This window comes from Rhea pennata, chromosome 2 (genome assembly GCF_028389875.1).
Source record: "Rhea pennata isolate bPtePen1 chromosome 2, bPtePen1.pri, whole genome shotgun sequence".
Classification (NCBI taxonomy): domain Eukaryota; kingdom Metazoa; phylum Chordata; class Aves; order Rheiformes; family Rheidae; genus Rhea; species Rhea pennata.
The window spans coordinates 56,445,477-56,470,318 of NC_084664.1; the positions used below are offsets into that span (position 1 = coordinate 56,445,477).

General features: G+C 35.3%; 1 protein-coding gene across 1 annotated transcript in view; it reads left to right on the forward strand.

The window, feature by feature from the left end:
• The window catches only part of SUGCT (succinyl-CoA:glutarate-CoA transferase), a 332,933-nt gene that overhangs the window by 48,582 nt on the left and 259,509 nt on the right, over positions 1-24,842 (forward strand). Inside the window, exons 8-9 of the mRNA XM_062567916.1 lie at positions 1,843-1,986; positions 16,937-17,032. Coding sequence (XP_062423900.1) covers positions 1,843-1,986; positions 16,937-17,032 — 240 coding nt within the window. The remainder of the gene's footprint in view (positions 1-1,842; positions 1,987-16,936; positions 17,033-24,842) is intronic.

Sequence of the window (24,842 nt, forward strand, 5' to 3'; positions counted from 1 at the left end):
GATGCAGGAGGACATTAAAAATGATTAAGCAGCAAAAGATGGCAGCTATTCATATACCTTACTCAAAAGACCAAGAAGAATGGAAATTTTGGGCTACTACAGAATTACAGATCATGGAGTGTTAGGATGAAATTAAATAAAGCCAGTGCTAAAAATAAAGTAACAGGATATTGGTAATAGTTTGATTTCTCAAATTTAGCAGTGTTCCATATGGGGAAATTGTAATGATATTTTTATAAATAAAAGTTAACTTTGTACTTAGGCAAAGGAGCTTACATTAAAAAATAGGTATTTTAGTATCTTATGAGGGAGATGTAACGAAGGCTTGAAAAAGGCAAAGTAATATGTAACAATCTGTTAAATAGTCCCCACTTTTGTATCTTCAAAGCGTGTTTTTTTTTTCCAAGGGTGAAATTAATGACACTCTGAAAGCAGTGGGAAGTGTTTTCAAACAAAGAATGTTGCTGCCTGTCTGTTTGCAAGCTTAAATTTTTTTTGGTTTCTTCTCATCATTTTCGTTTAGGAAACTGAGAGCCTGTAGCAGATAATATGGTGAAAATGGAATTTTTCTTTTTTGTCTGCATTTCTCTGTGACAGACCTGAGGAGCAAAAACCTTTCGTGTTGCTAGCTAATTTTCTCAGTAGGCCCCTGCATATAACAATAAAGAAATCCCCTTCCCTTTTCCCCCCAACAGAGCTGTGTGTAAGAAGAGCGGTAAATGTTTGGAGTCTTTAAGCTGTCTTTTCTATGAAAAAGCTGAAGTAGCTTAGTGCGGAGAAGTAGGAAGGAAGTAATGGATAGTTCAAAAAAGCAGCATTTCCTAAAGCAGCATTTGCTTTAAATTTTTGTAGCTTATACATCATCGTTACGTCTAGAATAGAGAGTCACCGAATAACCCTTACTGCAGTCTGAGAGATGATATTGAGATTTAAAAAAAGAAAAAAAATTACTTTGTATTTAAGACTGATTTTATAATTTTATGTCAGACCCTTCCCATTTTATGTAGACGGTAATATAATTGACATAACCACGTGCTGTTAGGGCTAGCTTGAATTACTTCATGTTTTGCTTTGGGCTAGGTGCTCACACACGGTTACTATGGGTTATTGACTTGCTGTAACTGTTAGCATTGTATCTTGTTTGTGCGAGTCTTACGGAAAACAGGCTTTCTATGTTGGATGGTCTCTTAGTTTGGGGGGCAATGGTACTTAGGAAGGAAGTAAAAATGTCTAATTTTCTAAAATGATAAGAATTTTAATCTTCTGATGGAGGTGGGTAAAATGGCAGAACTTGTAAGTACAGAGTTGTTTTTGTTTTCTCACTAGAAGGCTGGAGTGCATGTACTGGAAAATGTAGAATTGAAATTTGACTTGGGGAGGGATAGGAGAGGAGGGACAAAAGGAGAATGATGAGCCAGTGAGCGTAGTTCTCTCTTTCAAAGAGACATGCACCAGTGTCAACATACTGTGGGAATCCTTTAGGCTTTTGGCTTCCAGGCACAATGAAATTCAGTTTTCACTGGATTCTCTTGCCTCTAATGATATCTCTTTGCTTTTGGCCTTGGTGACTAAAAGGGTTGAAGTTTTTAGAGCAAGAAGTAGCATAATAAATTTTTTGCAATTTGCAGCATCATGAAGTTAAGAGAATTGTGTAAATACTGCAAGAATGTCTTTTTTTCAGTGGTAGGCTTTTTGCTTCAGTTCACTCCAAGAAGCTGTTATTTCTTAAAGTTTGCAATGCAGAAATGTATAAACACTTTAAATCTAGTCTTGTGTGAAATGTACTATAACAAAAAGTAATTTTTTACCTTTTTTGTTTTTGTTTTTTTTCCCATTTATTAGGATGGTGAGCCAGTTAGATCAGGAGTAGCCATGACAGATCTTGCTACTGGGCTGTATACATATGGAGCAATTATGGCTGGTTTGCTTCAAAGGTATAAGACGGGGAAAGGACTGCACATTGACTGTAATCTCTTGTCATCTCAGGTAGGATTTTAAAGAGCAGTTTATGTGTGGTTTCTTGAATCTGGCTGAATGAAAAAAGACAGAATGCTTTCAGTTTTGTAGCTGTTTGGACCTACAACTACCATTTTGACCCTACTGTAGGAAGTAAGTCCTTGGCAGTGGATAATATTTTAACCAGAGGGATTGAATGATTTGCAAAAAATCACCCAGTGTATTGAAGTAATCTAAACAAGAAGGGTAGCTTCTGGCTCAGGGATTTAAAGAATAAAGTAAGTGTGGAAGTGCAGAATTTTCTCTAGGTGTATTTAAAAGATATTTCAGCAAAACTGTAAAAGGCAAAGTGTTTTGGTCATGAAAGTAGTTCCATATTTCATGAATGATCAGAACTTTAAGTTACATTGTAATATTTAAATGCTATTGATATAATACTTTACACCTCACAAAAACAAAGTAGTGGTGTACGTGATCAGATGATATATTCTCTCGCTGATGTAGATACCTGGCAACATGTTATGTAGGTATTTTTGTGTATTAAAAATTTATAGGCAAACTGCATGCAATACTATTTAAATCTCAGAAAATGCTTCATTGTTTTCTTCCTTGTTTATTTGTGTATTTGTTCATATTGTTCTTCATTTCTTTAGTTCATAATCTCTGTCAGTGCAGCTGGGAGGTGATACAGTTCCCGTTGTGCAACCTGCTCTTAGTTGGCCACTTTATTAGCAGGGAATTGGTCCAAAGGGTCTCCAGAAGTTGGTCCCTTCCAACCTATATTATCATATGATTATATTGTATGATTATTGTAAGGTTTCTGTCGTTTAATGCTCGCTGAAATTTGATACAGAGGGGAGGGAAAGCCCTTTCTTAAATCAATTAAGAAGTTTTTTATTTGGTTCAGAAATGCTTGTAACAACTGAACTTTCCATAATATGTACTTACTTATAAATGTGGTATCTGTATTTGCAGAATATAATAAACACTTCATATCCATGAAAATTTTAAGTATTTTGTGTCAGTATGAAAGTAGTATTTTCTATGCTGTATGTTATTTTATGGTATGAAAACTTTGCGCAATCTTTTTAGTTACTTGTTTTATTAAAGGACTTCCAGGGATTTTCAGAACTGTTCCGTTATTTCTCCACTCTTTTGAGGGTGGATGGGTTTTTTGTTGTTGTTTTGCTGCTTGAACTTTTTTCTTTTTGAGTTTTTCTGTATCTTTGTATAAATTGTTTATGTAAGTGAAATAGTCGTACCTGAGTATTTCCAAATTTTATCAAATGCTGACAGTAAGAAGAGATAAAGCTGGGAGTTGATGTAATTTTCTCCTACATTGCACCTTCCTTTATGCCACTGCAGCTTGCTTTTGAATCTTTGCTTCTAGTTGAGATGGCTTTGACTGTGCACAGAAGTAGTTCTGCGGAGAGACTTTGAAATTTCCATCTCAATGCCACATCACTGTCTGTTAGGCCACTTTTTGCCAAACACAGGAAATGGAATCAAGGTTCAGATAAATGTTAGTATCTGGCAACATGGTATGCAGTGTTTGACTTCTACCTGCTAGTGCTGAAAAAGCACTAACGAGTGCCAGGATAATTTGGTGGGGTTTTTTGAATGTTAACTCATTTATTACTTATTATCAAATCATAGTTATACAAACCTTATTAAAAAGTAATTTTGTACGTGTGCACTCTTATTGAAAAATAGGGATATTTTTATTTATTTTAAAGTTGGGTAAATTAAACTGAAATTAGTTGTTACTTTGAAATAGAATACATACCTAAGTTGCTATTCAGAAATAGGTATTTTATTTTAGATAACTTTATTATCTCAGTCAAAATTAACATTGAAGTGTTGGCCAAAGACTATACTGAGAACATTTACTTTAATTGAATGAAGTATTTGGATGAGGTGATGGGATAGAAAAAACAAACCCATGTAACCAAGCCTATTAAAAATGTGTTGAAATCAATGAAGAAAAATACATATGACAGCTGAGTGTCTCCAAGAAAATACAGTTTTCCTGATTTGTTTTCTTTCTTTTTGAGAACCTGGTGTTAACTTGTAAATCTTCAAGGGTGAATGTACCAAAAAAAAAAAAAAAGAAATGAAAAAGAATAATGCAAAATCTAAATAATTAGTTGAAAAACAAAGCAAAAAAACAAACTTGCCTTCTCTAGTAGTTCTAGTGATAATTTTTTAAAATGAAATGTAGACAATTACCGTGATATATTCTTGAAAGATCTATATTTTCAAAAGAAGCATGGTTTTACATGCCAATCTGAGATAGCTAAAGCTAGCTCCTGTTTGTTTGATGGATGTTTAAAAAGCATGGCCTTTTGACATCTCTCATAGATGCTTCCAAAACAAGAAACCCCCTGAAATTTAAGAGTTTTTGTTAGATTCTTGTTGCTGTTGATAAATGGTAGAATCTAGATAGCAGAGAAATTTATTGTAAGTTTTTCTCCATTGTGACTCTCACTGGAGTGTAGTAATTTTATAATGAGAAAGAAGGAATCCTTTTTTCTACATGTAGAGCAAAAGCATTATTGACCTATCCTCCTATTAATAGTGTTATGACAATAGGGACTTATATTGTCTTCTCTCAGGATTTCTTGCACTGAGCTAATATAGCAGTATGCTTAACACCTTTCATCCATCCCTTCACTAGGCTTACAGCATATCTTCATGAGGCAATATTGATGACTTTGACCATATCAAAAAAAACCCAACCAAACAAAAGTAAACGAACAAACAAAAAGTCCGTTGTTAAAGTACTTAAATGGTGGAAGTCCCTAAAAACATTTCTTCTTTTTATATCAAAAAAGCTAGCATGTACATTTCCATCTGTATCTGTGCTACCACTTTTCATCATGCCTTGTGGAGATGCACAAGAATTTTTTTTGGTACAGGTGATGCTTTTGATTCTAATTTCCTGCACAGATAAGCTGCTAATTGTGGCAAAGAGCATCGAACTGAATTCAACGGCCAGTGAAAAAGATCTGAATGCTTTTTAAAGAAATACCACACTGACGGGAGGTTTGTTTACTAGTTAATCATTCTGTGCAGAATAAGTATCTGATAAGTGAAAATCCATTTTCTATAACGCTATTTTTAGAATATCTTTCAAAGACATCTCTTTCAAATTTTACGTATCAGACATTTTGCCGTATAGCCCTATAACAGCTTATTATTACTGAAGAGGATTTCTTTCCCACAACAAAATAGAATTCTAAGATTTTATTGAACAGAGATACAGTGGCCACTAGGATGTGGTTTTGCAGTGAACACTAACTTTCTATATCTCACATCTATAAACTTTTAACCCATGTCATACAATTCCTTTGAAATTTTTTGCTTTTAGATGATTTACAGTTGTCTGCTCCAGACCTTTCAGCGTCAGCATCTAAATAGTGTCCTTTAGATGATGCTAGTAAATAAGAAGGAAGTGGGTTTTGGATTTGGTTCCAATTATGCAATTGTGCTTATTCTTCTGTTGTGGCTTAAAAAAAAATTCTCTTGGAAGTTTTAATATCCTTCCTGTATTTAATTACAACCAGACTACAACAAATACTGTAATAAGTTGGTTTGTTTTGGATTGAAAATCTGCAAGAAGTATTGTGCATTTAACATTTTTATGATTTTGTAATGTCTTTTTTTCAGACAGGATGATGTGGTTAATATTGTTTGTATTATATGATTGTTCATCAGCCACTTTTCTGCTTCTTATTACTATATTTTAGTTTATATTTGCTATAGGAAGCCCTGTATTTTCTCATGATTTTGAAGTCACCTAGAAAAACCTCAAAATTGGATTTAAGTTATTTTCCATACCCCATCTTTGTGCTTTAATTTGGCAGTTAGTTTATTGGTTTAATGATGAGATTTAGAAACTATTAGATTTTAATTTCTGGTTTACTTTCAACCATAGATGATGAAGTTTAATGCTCATCTATTTAAGATGTTTCTAGTAGCGTCAGTAGGACATATGTGGTATCATAGGATTCCTGAGCAGTTAAGAGAGTAGTAAGTTGTGTGAGAACTATCAGTCTTGGAATTCAGGTACTACTGAGGTATCTTGACTATAGCTGGTTGCTCCTCTGTTTGGTAACTGAGAGCTGTGAACTTGCTGAATATAGAATGTAAATCTGCCTTTTCAGAAGTTGTTGCTGGTGAGCTTGGGTGACAGTCAGTAGGAGTGTTTCACAGTTACCTTGTTCTGGCTGTGGTTTGAATGAGTTATTTTTTCAAGCTTATAAAGCATCACCTTTGCAAAACACTTCAATCTTACTCTCTCTTGTTAAAAAAAATATATATTTACACTACATGCAGACATGTCTTTTTCACTGCAAAGCTCTGATATAGTAAGATAATAACTGGTAAATTAACTTGAATGTCTTTTAAAATATTAATTATGTACTAAACAATCTTGTGACTATTAGTCTTGATATTTTCCATTGAGAACATTAGTATAACTAAGAACAGAATTTATCCTTCATGGTTTTAAGCACCCAGAATTTTAGTGAAGTAGCCCAGGACCAGAAACAGCAACTCAATTTAGTATTGGCTTCTGTGGAGTATGAGTTGTGATTTTTAATGATTAGTTTTGCAAAAAGTCATTGGTAGACCATATGCCAATTGGATCTTGGGTTTAGTGGCCTTCAGTGAACACAAGGAAGAGTATGTCCCCAGATTCCAAAGGGAATTTCTTCTTTAGCAACTAGCTGACAGTAAAGCTTCTACCTTTTTGTCTTTGCTACTATTGTTTCTCATGCTAATGAAACTAAGCCTGAATGTGTTACAACTTCATTTTCCTGTGTTGAGCTACTTCTGTCATCAATTAGGGAAAGACTTGGAAGGAAAGAGGAAAAAATATGCCCTTTTAATTCATAGAAAGAAAAGAGCTATCTGGAGTGGGTAAGGAGAGGGTTTGAAAACAAAAGAAGACATTTGTTCTAATGAGTTTATTATTTAGATGACTTCGAATATGGGTGCAATTCTGGAAATGGAATCAAGATGTTTATTGTACTTTATTACCACTGGATCATATTTCAGGATCATGCGAAAGGTTTGGAGAAAAAGGATAACCTAAGTACTTCAAAAGAAGTGGCAATTATTTAAGCAACCAGTAGCAGAATAAGCACTTTTAGCGTAGCCCTAAAGCTGACCTCTCTCTAAACTCTCTTGAAGTCTTTGGAAGTTCTTCTCTAGATCCGTCAACTGGATAGGGCTTTCAACATTTTTTGCACTATTTAGTTTATGTATAAAAAGTGAGAGAAAGGGCTGTAACTCGATGGAAGAGATTTCAATATTATGTCACAGAGAATTTTAAGTAAGTACAGTAACAAATTTTCATGTGTTGAAGCTCTGGAAGTCTAGTAAACCTTAGCAAGTTTGTTGCTTTTGCAGATGCTGATGGAATGCTAGCTAAGGCTGGAACAGTGATTGATTCGATAGTCTCAAATAGCTCTTATTATAATTTCTCCATAGATTAAAAAAAAATGAAGTAAAGTATGATGCTGAAGCAGATTTGGACTAATGACTTCTTTAGTCTGATGGAATAATGCTGCCATGACTCTGTGTTGTTGCATATTTGTTTTATTCTATACTGTACTGTTTCCAGCTCATCAATTAAATTGCAAACCCTTTGCAGCCCATGATTAGTTATGAATTATGTTTTGGTGAAAGTTTTATAAGTGTTCAGCATCTGTTTTAGGACTTTAAAAACATACGTAAGTGGCAGAATTCGGTTATTTGTAAAATTGCTTTGTTGTCTGTGAAATGAGTATTAATAACTATCTTTCTCTGAAAATTATGTACAATTATTTTGTAACTTAATTCAAGTTTACCCTATAATAGAACATTTTGATTTCTGAGGTACTATTGAAATATGTCTCTAGCTCTGCTAAGGAAAAAAAAATCCTTTTTTCAGAGACTCACATACAAATTCGTGACTATTCAAAATGTATTACCAGCCAAAAGTGCCGGTTTTTGACTCCAGACGTGTTGGTAATACCATTTTTTCTCAAATCACAAAGAACCTTGGACCACTTTTTTGACATGTATGCTGTTCAGCAGCTCAGTAGATTAACTACATTTGTGCTGTAGACAATATTAAAGTGCTCAAAAAAACAGTATGGATGCCTGAATGGTGGGTGTTTATTAATGCTGCAGAGGTATAGAAATATAATCTCATGCTTGGAACAGTATGTGTTTCAAAGCATTTCATTCACTTGCAGGGTTTGTTTCTTGTGCTGTCTCTGTAGTGTATTAGCATAAAAGTGTTTAATGGGCAGTTTTCAAAGATCTTTTAGTGTTATAACTAATGTCAGCATACTTCTAACAAGATGATACGATATATGACTTCTCTTACTGCCTTGTTCCCTCTATTTCTGTGTGTGGAACAAGAGTTTATTCCTGGAGCCTACACCAAAGCAGTTGAAAGCAAAGTTTGCTCTTTAAAGGTCTTTTGTAGGACTTTTGTAAAAGGTGTTTCTGTTGAAATAAAGCTATCTTTTGCTGTTTGATGGAGTTCATCTCCTAAAGTCATGCAAAAAGATCACCTGCTTCATCAAAATCTACTACCCTCCTTGACATAACCACCTGCTGTGTAGAAATTCTGTCTATATATTTCCTTCTTAATCTCTTTAGCCATTTTCCTACAGTAAGTGGTTATTTTCTAGTAAAGGAGATTAATAGTTATGGACTGGTTTATTAATTCTTCTGTAAGGGGAAGTCATGTGACAAAAAGCTATGTTTACTGTACAAGCCAGGATGCTTGTGATCACTATCTTCATGATCCACTGTTGATTAATTTGAGGATATCTTTCCTAGTATTTTCTACCGCTTCTACATTAAGCTTATTTAATATGTGCGATAGTGAGAGTTTTCTTGTAGAAATGACTCTCTTTATCTGCAAGTATTTTAGATAATGTTGTGTAGATGTATTCTGGGCTAGTTTGAACAAGGCACTGAATAAAACCTAGCTGCCCTGAAAGCTCTGGCTTTGTTACTGCTCCGACTGTTGTTATGACCTGTGGAGACTGGGCTTTGATAGGAGTAGTGGAATATTTTCACATTTCCCACCCAACTAAATAAGCATGGCTCATTTCAGTAGGTGCCTACCTATGTAGCAAATAAATCTGAAAATCTACCTATTTGCACTGCTACAGAACAACCTACTGATGTTGTTATTATTTTGAGGGCGTTATAATACTCTGAAGAGAAGGAGATAATTATTTTTATCAGGAGCAGACAAACTCTCTTAAAGATCCTTTCTTATGCAAATGTTAATGATGATAAGAAATGTGGAGACAAAGTAGTGCAGTAAATACTTAGGTGCATGTGTATTTTCATTGTAAATGGCATTGTCTCTAACCATAAGATCAAAAATGAAAAGTGCCTTAATACAACATATTTTGAATTTTGTCAGCTTTGCATGGAAAAGCGTCTTTATTTATTCAATAAAATGAAAGAATCCTTTGCAAAGTATATGTAATATCCCAATTTGGAGCCTCTATATGCTATTATTCTAATACTACTGTATTACAAATGATACGAAAAAAATGTAGTTCTTTTAGTGCTTGTTTTCGCCGATAATCAATTTTTTTATGAGAGCAAAAATGTTGTCTGGATTTTATTTGCATATTTTGCTCTTTTAATTCTGAGCTGTCAAATTTAGCTACACTTTCCAAGCTTAAATTTTTCTTTGCTTTATTAGTCCGCTTGGAGTTCTTTGCATGTTTAGAAGCCACTCTAATAGCCTCATCTAACCTCGTCTGTGTTGTTTTGTAAACAGTCTGTTGAATACAACCGGACATCATTAAAATAATTCAAAAAAGACATGTTTTAAATTGTAGTTCATATTAAATGCATAGATTCTTAATGGGAAAGGCTATAATTTGGGAATAATGCATGCTATAATATTAAAAAAATATATAAAATACAGAAGACAAAAATGTTCTGACATTAAATTTTGCCTGGACTTGATAAAGCTGTAAAAAAATGCATAGCATAATGTATTTAATATTTTAGCAAACGTATTTTCTTTCTTCACAGAAGATAGAGACTAGAGGAAGTGATTGTAGAGTGTCATTTATAGTTAAGGTTGTCTGATAATGCTTGTTATCAGAGCCTGGTTTTGTTTGATTATAGTTTTGCCAAGCTTTTAACTGTTTTGACTGGATTTTTCATGTCATGTAGTTGCCAAAACCTGATTTGTGTCAAAAGTTAAGTTTAAAAGGATTAATCTATTTCCAGGAGCCACTTATGAGAAAATATTTTGTTTTTTTTAAAAAATATTTGTTATATTTTACAAAATATTTTACAATTTTTACAGTTCTTTGGAGAAGTCTGAAATTTGGTAGATGAGTCACCCTTGTTTGAAGGAGGTCCCTTTTGAAAGGAACGCTGTGGCCACAGGTGCGCTGAGTATGACATATATTGAGTGTGTCAAGGCTAATAGGGTCTCTTTAGGAAACTTGATGGAGTATTTGGGCCATGTATTCAATAAGAAATTAAAACTAAATATTAAATAAGAATCAACTAATTATATGAGTCAGAAGTTTATTTAGAAAAGTAGTATGTGACCATGTGATTAAAACTTGTATGTAAATGAACTGTCCCAAGATTTTACACAGAGTGTACAGGTAACTTTCTAAAATTTGGAATTCTTGGGTTTTTTTTGAACTTTAATATTCTCTTTAATATGATTTTCTGGATTTTTTTTTGTTTGTTTTTTGGAGTCACTAATTCCTTTAAGGTGCTTATCCCAGAATACTGGGTTATTAAATTAAACTCTATGAAATTCACTGAAACAGAGATTTTTCAATATTTTGAAGTAATGTATTTGTGCCTTCAGAAAAAAGCTTTTTAGAATTATTTTCATAAAAAAAAAAAGATTGATTCTTCATTTAAAACTAAGTTGCTCTCTTCAACCAGAGCTCATTTAGAGGAAATCACTTTATTTACTGTTTCATGACAGTGTTGTCTAATAGGCTACCCAGTCAGGTATTTTTAATGATCTTTCACTTAAAATTCATCTGAAGTCCCCCCTCCCCCCCTGGCTTTTTTTTAAATAGAAACCAAGGACATAGAAGTCCACTTGCTATTCACTTTCTCATGGAACTGTAGGCTGAATAAAGTATATTTTTGAGATTTCTAGTTCTACATCTTGTTAGTTCCATCAAGTCTTTACTATTATTAATCATACTTGAATCTTACTCCAGAGATGGTCTCCATCCTGGATGCTAAAGTTGTAAAAGCATGGAAGGCTCTGTCTTCTGAAAATAGCTAATGGAAAGAAATATCACTCATGGATTAGCTTTGTTATTTTTATTTTTTGTCATTGTTTTAGTCCACTGAACTCCCTCTAATTAGTTAAGAGTTCCTGTTATGCAGATGCCTTATGTCTGTTTGAAGATGGTTCAGTGTGTCTGTATCGTCTAAATTTTTTTTTTAAAACAGAAGTTCTTTTCATGCATCACTTTCATGTGCAAAAAAACTACATTATTACACACTGGGGCAAAGTATTTTTCTCTAGTTTTCTTTCTCTCAGAATTTGTCTTTAAGATACTGCTTTCAAACACCTTTGTTTTTCTCATTGCATGTTTTTTTTTGTTATTTAGTACTTCTTCATGCATTTTTCCTGTGAATGTGTGATTTACTGTATTCTGTTATCTGTATAAGGCAGAATTTAGACAAATATTTTGATTACGTGGCAAACTTCAGCCTCATTGCATGCATACAATTACTGGCACAGAGTTGGATACCTACTTAAATGTCTGATGTTTTTATTGCCCTAAAACAGGATCTAATATGAGACTTGTTCTACGCTTGCAGTTATTTATCATTAAGGGTTATTTTTATCTTGAGAAGATTGTATTTGTGGCTGGAATTTCACCATTTGTTACATGCTTGAATGCCAAAAGTTTTATTTTGTGAAGGTTGAATTAGTGAGCACTTCCTGGAAGTTCACATTACAAGAAACCAGTATCACTGGGAAGAAGAGCACTTTTTCCCCAGAGTGCAGTGTTCATAATGTGATCACAGCCACTATCCAAAAGGAGCGTAGGCTCTATAACAGCAAGCCTAGGCCTGCTTGTTAGTAGTTTTGCTTTCCTAGGTAGCTTTTGCAGACATCTTCAAAGCTACTCATGGAATTTGCTGGACTGCAGAGCATAGGCTAAAAACAGCTCTGGGGTTACTGGCTGTTGGAGGGAGAAAAGTGTGCAGGAAGGGGGCAGTGGGGCAGTATGGCAGTGTTTCTGAATCCGGTAGAAGCTCAGACCCTTCACAGGTGTAGGATATTGCTGATGAATTCACAAAACCTTGCTCCTCTCCGAGCAGTGACCTTGCTGCGTATGGTGGGTGGCCGTCTGCCTTGCCTGGGGGCCTGGCGTGTCTCGGTTTTGTAGCTACTGCTGAGTGCTGACCTCGAGGCTAGGTAGGAGTCCACTAGGTGCCCAGGAATAAGCACATGCTGATGGCTTTCCGGGAGGCGGTGGCTTCCTGCTGAGCTCCTAGGGGGTGAGCTGCCTTGAGCTGTGGCAGCTTCTGTGCCTCCGTGGAAGTCTGTGGCTCCTGCTGCCCAGCTAATTCTTGCAGGAATTTGAAATCTGGATGCCTGCTTAAAAAATGGTAGACTAGCGCTTGTCACTGTGGCACGATGCCGTGTCCTGAGCCAGCTGGAGCAATGCTCATGACATAGCATAAAACATGCACACTGCTTGTAGAAGCAGTAGATTGTTAAGGATTTAATTCTACTCTCATTAAATTTGCTCAGACTTCAACTGGAAGAGGATATTCTAAAATAACTAGTTTTGTTGTTAGAGATAAAAGATATCTTCTCTTTTTTCTTTAAGACACCCCTCTTTCCTCCTCCAAATCAACAGCCAAGGATCTCCCCATGTACCTGCACACAGAAACAGCTTCAATAAAAATATGGAAAAAGAGGGAAAGATGGAGCTAACTGTTCATTGTTGTTCAAAGTAAAATTAAAATCAAACTTGTGTTGATTTATGGCATCAAAATGTATTTATTGCAGCATGAAAAGGGTGTAGACGTGTAAAATCAGATTGTCATCGGATATATGCCAGCATAGAATCAGTGATTTTAAGAAAGCTTTGTTAATTTACAACAGATTAGGATTGTGGATTTATATACAAAAACTTTGAACATAAAGTTTTCTTTTCATAGAACATCATAAGTACAGAAAAGGTGTAATTGAAAGGTTATTGGCCTTTGCACAATATAAAGCACTGAAATAGTTCAGGATGATTTTTTCTACTAAGTTCAAATTAATATTTAGGTTACTAGTTCCATTGTATATTGTAAAGAGTTATTTGTGCTGCACTGTCCTGCAATAATATGTTTGTGTCTCAAAGCTTTTAAAAGATAGCATAGGTGCCTACTTTAAGAAAAAGTGAACAAAAAATGAGTAAAAAGTATAAAATAATTTGTATAAGAGTCAAAGCCTAGTTAGGATACACGACAGTAAAACAGACACAAAATTGGAGGGAGAAGAAAGTAAAGAATCTAATTAAAATGTTATTTTCTCCTCTTTCCACTTATCTGTCTCATTTTGTTATTCATATACACTTGTTGAGCTTGCACATAAATGATTGATTGAGTCAGTGAATTCATTGAAATAAATTATGTTTGATGTACTGTCTTGAAAAGAATCTTTTGAAATTACGTCTCCTTTCTTTGTCTGCTCACCTCTGGCATTTAATATCTTGTTTCCTCATCTTTCTGCTTCTGTCATAAGTTGAGCATAATTTTTCAGATCTTAATGCAACTCTGTCTTTGTTCTAGTTTAGATAGATTTTTAAAGCAAATACTTGATTTGGCCATCAACTGTAATATCACAAAGGAATGTTAAGGTGTGTGTTCCCTTTATTGATGTGAAATAAAGAATTGCTTATCTGTAGACACTTGATAATAAACATTTACAGTAGATAGATCTGTGTGTGCAAGCAACTGAATACGAAGATGTCTGTATCATTGTATTACATCTGCTTTAATGTTACAAGTGCAAAGGTTACTTTTATGGATTTGTTCTTAATTAAAGTAGAAAAGAAATGGGTCGATATAGTTTCAAGAAAGCAGTTTTAAATATAGATTTAAAAACAGTTAACTGTATCTGTAATAAAGTTGTGCCCTATTTTTGTTTTGACATACTGCAATATTTTGTAAATTGTGTCTTTCGTGCGAAAGCAAAGAGAATGAAATCTCCCTGATTCAGAAAGGGAGAGAAAAAATACAAGGTAGTTCTGGGGCTATCTTTAACTGTTTCATGGTACACGGGAACTAGAATAAAGTCTTCAAGTCTGAATTCATTGGAGAGTTATTAATAAAGGGGAAAATTGACAAAGAGTTCACTCAGCTAAGTGAGTTGATGCATAAAACACAAAGCACTGAAATACTTTCTTAGATGTAGTCAACAAAAATTTATTTGTATAATAGTAATAGTGTTTTGCTGGCTGATTTGACTTTATCAATAAGATGCTCAGCTTGGAGAAGAAAGTCAAATGCAACTGACAGCTTTTTTCTTCATGCTTTATCAAGAAACTAATGGTAAATAAAAGAGTTTCAGCAGGTTGCATAAGTGTGTGTATTTAAGCAAATGATCAGCACAGTGGATGAAATGGAGTCATGCTACAGACTAAATACCACGTTGAACTGAAACCTTGATGTAGTTTAGGCAGCTTCTAGTTCCAGGAATGCTCAGTCTTTACTAAACTTCTGACTTCTCTGGCATTTGCTGTCTATTGCTGCTGAGACGGTGGAATTTCAATGATCTAACTCAAGATCTAAATAATAATAATAAAAATAATACTCTACTGAATATTATTTTTTTCCTTTTGTGCTATGTACAAGTGCTTTGGAGAAATCTATACCTGTGTTTTTTCAGTGTTAAAGAAATAATATTCATCTCATCGATGAGGATGACACAATTTGGAAAACTACTGAAAAAATTTAAGGCTAGAAGATGAAATGCATGGTTCTGTTCTCAACTGCGTAGAATACAAACAAACAAGTGGAATGAAATCTTGGTTCTCTTGTGCTCAGTAACAATATATAAAGATTTTTATTTCACTAGGTTTTAATTCAGCATGTCCTTCTTAGAGTTAAGATTGGTGTAACGTTTCCTTCCAGAACTGTGAAAAGTTAAATGCATATGTTTAGTTAAGGCGTTTTTGTGTCTTTATGTGTAAAAGTCTGTTGTACTATATGCATCCCACTTATTAGTAAAATTTGTGTGGAACACAGTAGCTGTCTAATGTTAAACAACATAGAACAATATCTAGCCATTAACATGGTAACAAATCCATCATAATTTCATAGCCGTTTGCTGTGGTAGATGCAGTAATAGTATGCACTGTGATCCCAAATTGAAAAATTGTATGAACAGTGAGACTAGGATATCTATTATTCATAAATTATATGGAACATACTTTTATGACTCATTAAATTCTATCTGTAATCATGGTGCATTTCATTCTGTGCTGCTGAGAAAGTAGTGAACCAACAGGAAGAAGTCCCATCTATATACTTCCCAAATCCATTTCCCTAATCATGAGATTTTCCAGGGGATCTCATACAGAAATACAGATGAAATGTTAATATTTTAGCTGAATGAGGTGATACTGACACACAATAAGCTGCAACTGAAATCAAAATACAAAGTATTTTTTGGACTGCGCACAGGAATGTGGTGCTACATATTGTAGTTAGTGTATATGGATAGGCAGGGTTTTTTTTGCAGTGGTTAAATTCTTGTTTGTTCTGTATTTTCCTAGTTTTTCTGCTGGACTAAATCACGGTATCCATGACTTACAGTTAAATATTTGTTTTGCGTGTGCAAGTGACACATTCATACTGCCTTTTCAGGATATATGGGGAAAGGAAAAGAAGATGAAATAGCATCTTTTTTTTCTAGAAATTTTGATGTAATTCATGTAATTCAGTGGAATCTGAATTAATTATTACATGTTTTAATGTAGATTAGACTTATGCACTTGCAGCCTGTCTACTTTTTTTGCATCTGGCAAACGTGCTATATCTAGATGCTTGCAAAGACATGGCAGTAATCAGAACATAGACAAAAATAGCACAAATGCCTTGAAATGCATACCTAATTTCTCCTTTCTGAGGGAGAAATTTTTAAAAAAAGAAAAAGAAACATTTTTTGGGGGAGGAAATGTCATGGCCTGTTGTTTGAGCAAACTTATGGTTGCTCTTGCTGTCACAGCTAGTTTAAAGATAGCATAAAACACATTTTCTCTGATGAATGATGAAAACCTGTTGTGGGAAACGTAATGATTTAATGTATTACTTGGCCTCAAGAAAGTAGAGTCACAAACTGCATTCTCCCAAACAAATAATAATAATAAAAAAAATCTGCCATGGATTATAACAGAACCTCTGATTTTTCATGCATTACTGCATTGTGAATGTTAACTTCTTTTTCCTAAGATATATTATTGTTGTTACAAAATCTAGATTACTTTCATATTTACCCCCTTCAGATTATAGTTACTAAATTTAGCATGCTGTAATTTTCACAAAATTAATCTTTTCCAATTTTGTCTCTGACTAATAACTTGATAAATCTCTTCTTATTTTAATGGCAAATGAGGGCTACCACTTCATTAATATTACAGATCATTTGAAAAGCTGAGGAATTCTGAAATATTTTCCATAGTTTGGATATGTATAGTGAAAAGGATAGGGAAAAGCAGAAAGATAATCTAGTGTCTGAGAGAAAGTCTTTGTGATTTAAGCATGGGATTGAAATTCAGGAAATGTGAGTTCTACCCCACAAATTCATTGTATACAAAAGCAGGCAATATATAAATGATAGTTTTGTGACATAAATATTTTAACTTCCATGTATATACAAAAATATCAACGAAGTTGTCAGTGAAGGTTGAACTTTGCTGAATACTTGTACTTTTTTTCTTGTTTCCAGGTTGCATGTCTTACTCATGTAGCAGCTAATTATCTTAATTGCAAAATCGAAGCAAAGCGCTGGGGAACAGCTCATGGCAGTATTGTTCCGTATCAGGTAAGCAGAAAGCAGTAGGCTTATTTTGCTCTTAAAGTTCACGATTTTGTATATTAAGAGATTGAGAATTGATTCACTTTTTTGTGACCGATACTATTCTGTAATGTATCTGTCTAGATAGGACAGAGTTCTGTTGTTCATTGTAGTTTCTGCACTTTGCATATTTCTTCGTCAGCGGTAGATTAGTAACAGAACACTGAAACAGATCAAAGGTGTCGGCTGAAATTGGATGACTTTAATGCTAGCATGAGGGCTTGATTGTTTTCTAGCTGGCAGAGAAATCAGACACTTTTTATTAAGGGTTACTTGGTTTCCGTACCAGTTATGAACTTAAAATTTTTGCTTTTAAATATTACTATTTTTACCTCATGAGCCAACAAAAATGGTGTAAATGAACATAAAGATCTGTTAATTCTAACATATTTAATGTTTGTCATATAAACAACCACAGAAAAAAGCCTTATTGAAAGCTGTATCTTTACAGCTGATTAGTAGGAGAAGCTCTTCCAGTAAGCAAAGAAAATTTTGTTCCTTTCAAGCTGAGGGTTTTATTGCCCTGATAGGGAGATGGTCATACTAATGCGTAGAGATTTGGGCTTGCGTTTAGCTGAAAAAAATCTGTTCTTTATTTCATTAACTTTGGCACTTCTCATCAAATAGTTATGTCTGCACCATGACAGAATGTGGATTTCTTTATTTCTGACTGGAATCCCTTAAATCCTGATAGGTACAACTCCCAGCATTTGTCTGGGACGCTGACATCTTAACACTGCTCAGTTTCTTTACAATCTGCTTTCTTGTTAGAGGATGTGAGAGAAATTGAATGTACTTTGTTCTTCCTAGTGGTGAAGATGTTGGCGATCATAGCATTAAAGAATTTGCTACCTATAGGCATAGAAAGTCTAAAGCAAAAATTTTGCGTGTTGTCACATATCATAGCCAGACTTCCTCAAGTCTAAACCCTAAACCAGTTGTTTTTGTAACAACTATGTCTACTTGAGCTTGGAGATGTTTTTTCCAGTACATACCACTGCATAGTCAACTATGATTTCTTTGGATTAGAATAGATTGCAAGTTATCTCTGAGAATGAGGGGGAGGTGTTACAGCTGTATCTGTGAGGGCAAGTTTGGTCCTGTAGGATTCTTATCTCAGGTGTAGTGTGGCACAACTGTGGCTGTACTTTTCTCTGATCTGCATAGCCTAAGTGTGTCTGTGTTTTTCAGGCCTACCTTTGCATGGAGCTCTCCAATGCAACATGACCCAACTTAACTGAGTATCACTGCAGAAGCAGTTACGTTCTGCTGTGTTTCTATAATACGATCTGTTGGTGCAACCCTTTCTGAACTTTGTTATGTTGAAAGTGCAAAACAGATCTAAGGTTTCTTAAGTTTGTGTGAGCAAAACCAAAAATCTGATTACCTGAAACATTTTATCTCACTGTACTGCGTTTGGCTGAATAAGTGAAACTTGGCTTCTCCTTTTGCCTTTACTTTTGCATAGTTGAAACAAACAGAAATGATACCCTTTTTTCATAGAGAACTCTCTAGATATAAGAATGTGGAAGAGATTAAACCTGACAATAGCTAAAGTAATCTAGATTATTCAATATGTAAACACCTGTTTTTTGTAAAAATCCAATGTAAAATATGGTTCCTGTGTTTCTGTATATGTGTAGTAGTTATTAGAAATATTATTTTAATATTATGGACTATTTTGATGTGCATTTTCTTATTCAAAACCCAGTAATTACGATGTATTCACTGTAACGGGTGTTTTTTAGTGCTTTATGGCTCATTTGTTAACATTCCATTAGTTAGTATGGTTATAATTTGATAGTAACCGTAAGTATATTATGCTTTCTAGAGCTGATTTTTCACTTTGGTAGTTTAAGCTATACTTGAACTGCAAAGCTCTTTAGAAACTTGAATTAACTCTCACCATTGCTGTGGTATCACTTTTATAGCTATTTCTATAGATCATTTGTAATACAGTTTACAACAGAACTCTGAAACCTGACTTTCACCTCACATCCTAGTTACTTAATATACTGTGTTTTGCTTACTAAGTGTAAGTATCACAGTGCTTTCTCTTATGGATAACTTTATTTCAAAATATTTTTGGCAAATGAAATACAATTTGTTCAAACAGGAAAAAACACATTTCAGTTTGGATATAATTCAGAACAAATGTGGTGCTTCTTTTTTTTTTTTCTTCTTAGGACCTAAACTTTCTATTTTTTTCTATTTGATGTATTTTAAGTTTTCATAGAGATTGCAAATTTGAAATGATGCAGAGCCTACAGTGTCACTTAAAAATGTCAGCTGATGTTAAACAATGAGAAACTGGGTAAATGAGGAAGCTATCTTTTTATAGATACTAAAAAGGCAAAATTAAAAAATTTACATAACCTGTTTGTGTGACAGAAGCCTAATCAGATTTGCATCAGAGTTAGTTAAAAAAAATCAAAAACATCTTGAATATGTGTATAGCTAGTAATATTTTTATAATTGATATCCAAGTATTCTAGTGCTGTTTCATGCACTCCACAGTGTATACTCAAAGCTATTGTGATTTTTATTTCATTGAGCTTCAATTTCATAGTTTTGGCCAGAGTGTATTGCAAATGGCTCAATTTGTTTCTATTTACAAGGCCAAATTTTGCTTTGAGTGCATCCCTGTAATTTCACTGAATTCCATACGGCTTCTTGATTGTAACTATCAGCATATTTTGATCTTAAAGTGCTGTATTTTGAGACTGACCTTTCTTACTTTTTGTTGCATTTAAAAACATAGAATTTGAGCATTAATGAATGGCTAGGCTTTCTACTCCCTGAAACTATTTTAAATTACAAACAATGATAAACCAAGATATATAGCCTTTTTGAAAACCCATTTCTAGTCCAGGCAACAAGCCTGGACGCATGAAGTTTATTGCACAAGGACTTTCCTACTCTTCTGAGGTTTTCCTTATTTGCTAATAATATGCTCCCTTTGTGGCATAATCACCAGAAATGTCTAGGTTTCAGTTTTATTTGCTCATCACCAGTACCCAAAGATTTGAGTTGCTTTTCAGGACACAATCTCTTCTGTGGTAAAAACCTGTGTATAGCTGTGTATATTTGTTTGCCATAGGTTTTCAATAGTGATGAACTTTGCAGTGCATCACAGATGAAAAAAAAAATCTAGATTCTGATAAATGTAGACCAGAAGTAAATTTTAGAGTGTTGGACCCTGCATGAGAAATGGCGTGCTTTGACCGTATCACCTTTTTACAGAGGAGTATAGTTTGAACAGGTTACTCCTGTGATAGTATATAATAGAGGAATAGTTTCTTGTGTGTAACCAGATCCTAGTTTGCTTTGAGTCTCAAATTTTAAAACTAAAATCTTGAGTTGTGGGCTGAATCTTACAGGAAATTACTGCGTGTTTTTAAAGCAAGTTTTTGTAATGAGCCATGTTGTCTAGCTATAGCTGCTCTGTTGGTATCCAAAGGAGATCAGGGACTTAAAAGCATCTGGTTTATGTAATTATGCTGAGAAGTAAAGTCTTTTTATTTTACTGTTTTGTTCAGGGTGATAAGGTCTTTTCTGATATTCGTGGTTTCACCAGCATTCTTATCTTGGCTGTACAATGCCAGAGATCTAGAAATTCTCTTTTTCATCTTCCAACTGGGCCACCCAAAATGGATATCCTTCTGAAGGAGTCTATCATAACATACATGTTTACAGGATGTTTCCTGTGGCATCTTACCACCCTTCTGTCAATTGCCCTGACAACTGAACAGCACTTTGGTTAAAATCTTGCTTTCAGAGGTAAACTTTTAGCTAAAGGGCTGTTTGCTCTTGGTGCTTCTCTCTCCAAAAAAAATCTCTCTTGTTAGTACAATGTTATATCCATTCCAAGTTGGTATTTTAATATTCATCTTCAAATCAGAATAAGGAGAGTGACTAGTTTTCAAACAAGCCAGTGAGCCAAAAGCCACCGGTTTAGATCATCTGCCCAATTATGGAGACCCTTTTGATTGCCTTCATTTTTTTTAAATGTTTTTCATCTTTTTTTAAAAAAAAAGAAGGAGCAATTTTCTCAAGGCTGAACAGTGAGGATCCACTTTTTACAAACACATAATTATGTAGCTTTTCTCCAGCTTCCCTTCAGCCCATATTGTCCATCTCTTTCCTGGAGGAACGTGATATTGCTGTGATCCAGGGAACTACAGGCTGGTCAGCCTCACCTCCATCCCTGCAAAGGTGATGGAACAGCTTGTTCTGGATGTCACCTCCAAGCATATGGAGGAAAAAACAGTGATCAGGAGTAGTCAGCATGGATTCACCAAGGGGAAATCATACTTAACCGATCTGATAGCCTTCTATGATGGCACGACTGGCTGGGTAGATGAGGGCAGAGCAGTGGATGTTGTGTACCTTGACTTCAGCAAGGCTTTTGACACTGTCTCCCATAACATCCTTCTAGGCAAGCTCAGGAAGTGTGGGTTAGACGAGTGGACAGTGAGGTGGATTGAGAAGTGGCTGAAAGGCAGAGCTCAGAGGGTTGTCAAAAGCGATGCAGAGTCTAGTTGGAGGCCTGTAGTTAGTGGAGTTCCCCACGAGCCAGTCCTGAGTCCAGTCTTGTTCAACTTCTTCATCAGTGACCTGGATGAGGGGACAGAGTGCCTCCTCAGCAAATCTGCTGAGGATACCAAAGTAGGAGGAGTGGCTGATACCTCAGAAGGTCATGCTGCCATTCAAAGAGACCTAGACAGGCTGGAGAGTTGGGCAGAGAGGAATCTCGTGAAGTTCAGCAAAGGCAAGTCCAGGGTCCTGCACCTGGGGGGGGAATAACCCCAGCTGGGGGCTGACCTGCTGCAAAGCACCTCTGCAGAGAAGGACCTGGGAGTCCTAGCAGACAAGAAGTTAACCATGAGCCAGCAATGTGCTCTTGTGGCCAAGAAGGCCAATGATACCTTGGGGTGCATTAGAAAGGTTGAGGGAGGTGATCCTGCCCCTCTCCTCAGCCCTGCTGAGGCCTCATCTCGAGTCCTGCGTCCATTTCTGGGCTCCCCAGTACAAGAGAGACATAGAACTACTGGAGAGAGTCCACCGTAGGGCTACAAAGATGATCAGAGGGCTGGAGCACCTGCCCTGTGAGGAAAGGCTGTGAGAGCTCGGCCTATTTAGCCTGGAGAAGAGAAGACTGAGAGGGATCTTATCAGTGTCTGCAAATACCTTAAGGAGGGGTGTCAAGGAGATGGGGCCAGACTCTTTTCAGTGGTGCCCAGCAACAGGACAAGAGGCAGCGGGCACAAACTGAAACATAGGAAGTTCCACCTGAATATGGGGAAGAACATTCCTGTGAGAGTAACAGAGCCCTGCAACAGGTTTCCCAGAGAGGCTGTAGAGTCTCCTTCTCTGAAGATATTCAAAACTCTCCTGGATGTGATCCTGTGCAATGTTCTTGAGCAGGGCAGTTGGATTAGATGTTTTCCAGAGGTCCCTTCCAACCTCAACCACTCTGTGATTCTGTGATCGAGCATCTCCTTGCAAGACTATCATTATGTATTGTTGTCTCCACTTTATAGATCATAGGGTCTTCTCAAGTATATTTCACATTCTCAAAATACGCAAAGCACACACCCATTCTACACATATGGGAAATAAGAAGACAGGGAAGTGATTATTTTAATCTGATATCTTTTCTGTTGACTTATCTGCACATTGTCATCGCTCACCAGACCGAACATTGATATTATTTATGTTAGAGCATCACTTGGATGCTGTAAGGATCAGCTCTTTATTGTGCCAAAATTTCCTTTAAAGGGGGGAACTGACCCTGCACTGGAAGCCTTACAATTGAAATATATTGTGAAAACCAAAGTGTGAGCTCAAAGGGAAATGTAAAGCATGAGATACCAGGAATATGAGTGTAGTTATTTCTTTATATGAACATTTCTGCATCATTTGTAGCATATGCATCTCATATTCTTTGCTTACAGAGTTTTGTACTGTCCAAGAGTCTTACACAAAAGACTTGTATCACTTGTGTCTCAGCACAAGAAACAGAAGTGAATAGTTACCTAACTGGTTTAGCAGAGATGCTTTTCATACAAAGGCATATATGTGCCCCAACTTTTCTAACTCAGTCCTGGAGAATCTCGCAGAACTTTTCATTATCATCTATTTTTGGCAACAAAATAGTGTCAACTAATCAGAAATTTCAAACTGCTTATTCCACACAAGAGTGTAGCAGTTCAGTCATTTTCTTTTCTGTCTTTATGTGTTTTTTTTATTGTGGTTTTATTGAGCTTTGCAGTTAATGTGTCTTCGAATCAAAATCAGCAAGGAAGAGAACTTGGGTAATTTCTAGAGTTTTATGTGTGAAAGTCTCTAAGTAAGTGCAAATTTAATTTGATATAGTTGAATGTCTTTCTAGTCTGTAATGGCTCAATCCAGGAGAAGACAGAACTTTTGCACGTGAAAGAAAAAAAATCTATAAACATAATTTTGAGGGGTTTGAGATTCACGAAATGGAAGACAGCCCTTCCTATTGCATGCCACTCATCTGCATAATACTCATCCAGACTATTCAAACTACCTTTGGGGACCAGTTGTCCTATATTATTGTTCTGAGCAATGAAATATCACTGCTCGAAGTATTGCCCATTTGACATTAAAATTAAATGTATTCACACATGGACTGGATAGAAAGTTCAGTTTCTCAAGCAGCAAAGTGTACTCTTTCTACGGTATGTTTTCAGTTTTCAAAGAATAGTTTGAAATACACAAAATACCATATACATGTCTTGACTTATTGATGAATATGCAACTTCTTAGATGCTTCTGTGGCCCACTGTATCTCCTTGAGCTACAATCTTTTTAAAAATAATTGCTTCCTTTCTAGCCTTATCTTACAAGATAGTAAGAAAGAGAGAAGCCAGAAAGGCCTCTGACATCCTGGACTGCAGAAAACCAAGAAAGATATCAAAGATATCATTTGCAATGCTCTTTTTCTTTTTTTATTCTTTCTATTAATATGTATAGAACTGAAGTCTTAACTTCTGACTACAAGAATATTTTGGTGTTACTGAGATTGTAAGGCACTATTGTTGGCTCTCTGTGCTGTTGGGAGCATTGGAGTAAGGATTTTAGTCAGGGAAAAGGTATAATATCTATCCCCCACTAGCTTATAATCATTTGTGGGATTCTGCATAGATAAGCAACCCGTTTATGAAGATGGGAACGAGTTCCAGTTATTCAAAATTGACAGCATTATTGCTGTCTTTCTGATGATAGTCCTTCAGTGAGTTATGAAGCCACTCTGCCCAGGGGAGAGGCTGTCTGGAAAGCAAATCAATAGGTATGCCTTGGGCAGTTTTAGACGTGCTCCATGCATAATGTGAGATGTGGCTATAACTTCTTTCAAATATATTCCATCCTGTCACAGAGATAGCACTTTAGAGAACCTGACCTAGTATCTGCATGGACTAGACAGCTTCTTACCTGTAAATGGGTACTTTCTAGATGGAAATGAAATGCATTTTTAATTCACAATCTGAAACTGTTTCTTTCTTTTTTTTTCTTTTTTCTTTTTCTGCAGGGCAATCCTCCTGCACCTTTCTGCTTTAAGAAATGCCTGTAAGATATGAGTGTTTTATACTTTGAATTTTCAAAATAGATTTAGATAATCCGAATTATTGTTAAAGAGTGATAGCTGATAGTTGATGCTGTCTTGTTTTTGATCTCCTGGGGAATATCACAAGACTATTTTTGTTAAAGAATTTGTATTTTTCTCAGATAACTAGATTTCTCTTGCCAC